This window comes from Electrophorus electricus, chromosome 5 (assembly GCF_013358815.1).
Source record: "Electrophorus electricus isolate fEleEle1 chromosome 5, fEleEle1.pri, whole genome shotgun sequence".
Lineage (NCBI taxonomy): Eukaryota > Metazoa > Chordata > Actinopteri > Gymnotiformes > Gymnotidae > Electrophorus > Electrophorus electricus.
In genome coordinates, this window is record NC_049539.1 from 2,125,001 (window position 1) to 2,127,500 (window position 2,500).

The window sequence follows — 2,500 nt, forward strand, 5'->3', positions numbered from 1 at the left end:
AAGAACAAATTCTGCTGGCATGATTTTTGGACACTTGTACCCTGTTCTGAAGCTTGCTGAAGCTCTGTCTGTAGCACGCTGATTGGGAGCAGCGTGTTTAATAGAGGTGCACTTTTCACAGTGTTGTAGCGGTCCGCTGGGGCTACTCTGAGAGGAGCACTCATTGTCTCTTAAAAATGAACCATTTCCCAAATCAAAGTGGCAAACAGACTTGTGACAAACAAGATTCTGATGGCCTGTGACACCCTCACCTCCATTGGTAGAGCAGTCGAACCAGATGTGCATATACATGTTTCATTTGGCTATAAAATGAAATCGGTTTATTAGCAAATTTCTAAAAATGGTTCGGCGTTGCCTCGCTGCTACTGCACATAGACGTTTCCGGCGACGGGAGAGTAATGGTCGAGGCACCGTAGTGGGGATGGGGCTGTTTCCTAGTTACCTCGCCGAATGAGAGAAGGACTGCTTCCATCAGCCATGGTCTTGGAGGATGGTGGACCATCTAGAAGAATGTGACCAGCACCTGTTGCAGATGAAGGATGTTTAATATTCATGACAAGATGTCGGTCACATGTGACATGTGTCTTTAAACATAAAAATAGCTTATTTTCATATAATGTCATTGGAAAAGTGCTCATTTGCATTTTGTATTGTTAGGCTACTCTACCATAGTCAAATTCTAAGCATCGCTACACTGATCTTGTATCTTTTATCATTTTGTATTACTGTTGAGGCAGTGTGCCACCGTGTCAGTGGGAAAAACACAGGCACTAATAAAGACACCTTCACTCTGAAACAGATGAAACTGAGTTGATCTGACCCGGGGTGCCGCAGCCCTAAACATAATAATATAATCCAACGTGGTAATATATCCTTCGAGCTGAGCTGCGCTGGAGGCAGCTGTAACCATGGAATGAAGGTCGTGAGGAAGCAATGTTCACCGGCCCCCTTTGGATCTGTTGTACCACAGCACTGCCAGACAGTACTAGCTGCTTCAGAGTCGGTCTGGCAGCTGCTTCGGTATGCGTTCATGTCCCAGGACAGATGGACAAGCACGTGATCCGTCTCCCCCCAGGGCTGTCCCGGAGCTCCTCGGGGCCTGCACTAATCTCAGCGGGATTAGGGCTGGACTCTCCTTAATGTCACTCTGCCTTTAGCCCTGGCTGTTAATAATTGAGACCCTTTCCTGCTCTAGCCTTTGTGTTCGGCCTTACGGTCTCTCCGCCTTTGTTGTTCAGTACCCGCCAGCCTCTCTGAAGCGCTGCTGCGCAAAATCTATTATTGAGAGCGATCGGTTGCTTTTTAAGTGCTTTGAACCCAATCAGGAGGCTTTTATCTGAGCCCTGTGCCATGTGTGCCAAGTTCAGACAGTACGGTGTGGGCAGTGATAGTTACTCGTATTGTGCGCAGGTTCCTTACCACATTTGTGTGGTCCATGACCTGTAGTGACCTCCAGAACAAAGGCTGCCTTTATACCAGTAGGCTCTCTCTGACTCTCTCTGTCTAAGGCCTAACAGTGTGTGCTTTCTTTGGCAAAGTTCAGTTCATCCACCACTCAAGTTCCCAAGTTCCGTGGGAGGATCTTTCGTTGTGAGGTAACCGCAGGTGGGGATGTATGGGTGATCTGAAGGCTGTTACAGGGAGGGGAGGTATCAGGTGGGGAGAGTGTCTGGCTGTCTAAAGGGCAGAGAGAGTGAGTGTAGTAGACAGTTAAGCAAAATTCAACTTTGAGTTCAGGGTGAGTGTGTCTGATCTCTGTCTGAAACTAGCACAGCGTTGTAGTTCCATTAGTCACTTCTGTCACGCACACATTAGTGTTACGACAGTCCATGTGCTTTTAAGAGTTTGGCTGTTTGTTGTTTCATCTTTCAAACTGACCAAGGTTGCTCATTGCTTTTAGTTTAGTTTTAGTTAGCAAACAGGAACATTGAACTTGCTTGATTTAATGGGCTGTGTTTGGGGTCCTGTTTAATAATACCTTAGTTTTTAAAGCAGCCACATAAAATTGTAAAGGACCTTTTAATAAAGAATCAAGGTCAGATTTTATTTATATCCTCAGAGTGTGGTGTTTATGAAGAAGTGCTCATTTCATAATGCTCAAAAATATTTACTTTTTTTTCCCCAGACTGAGCGCGAACGAGGTCATGGATGAAGAGTTTATACCATTAGACTGCCTTCTGTGCCCAGGTACCGTCTTTACCCTCTCTGTGTGTGTGTGTGTGTGTGTGTGTGTGTGTGTGTGTGTGTGTGAGAGAGAAAATAATTTAAAAACATGGCTTTTTTTTTTAAGAGTTGGTTGAAGTTTCTATATTTACGAGGGAGACAACGGTAATAGATTACAGAAGACATGGACATTTAAAATGTTGTGACATTTACTTTTTGATGATTACCAGAATATTTTCATTCTTAGCTTTAGGTAATAAATCAGAGTGACAAATCTTAAACGGGCCACGATGTCTTAGTGGGTTGCCTGCATGCCTGGGGCTGGCGTGGGATGTGA

The 2,500-nt window shown here is 44.9% G+C and overlaps 1 protein-coding gene and 1 long non-coding RNA gene across 4 annotated transcripts in view; one reads left to right on the forward strand and one right to left on the reverse strand.

The window, feature by feature from the left end:
- LOC113589253 overlaps positions 1 to 1,502 on the reverse strand; it is a 1,731-nt gene extending 229 nt beyond the window's left edge. Inside the window, exons 1-2 of the long non-coding RNA XR_003411944.2 lie at positions 1,420 to 1,502; positions 443 to 523 (exon numbers count right to left, since the gene is read on the reverse strand). This is a non-coding gene — a long non-coding RNA (uncharacterized LOC113589253). The remainder of the gene's footprint in view (positions 1 to 442; positions 524 to 1,419) is intronic.
- Positions 1 to 2,500, forward strand: part of tpk1 (thiamin pyrophosphokinase 1) — a 57,128-nt gene that overhangs the window by 2,354 nt on the left and 52,274 nt on the right. For 2 of the 3 annotated variants that reach the window (XM_027028810.2, XM_027028811.2), the window contains exon 2: positions 2,126 to 2,187. In XM_027028810.2, coding sequence (XP_026884611.2) covers positions 2,145 to 2,187 — 43 coding nt within the window. In that variant the 5' untranslated portion in view covers positions 2,126 to 2,144. Of the gene's footprint in view, positions 1 to 1,721; positions 1,739 to 2,125; positions 2,188 to 2,500 lie in introns of those variants that run through there. The other variant, XM_027028813.2, reaches the window with a different exon arrangement.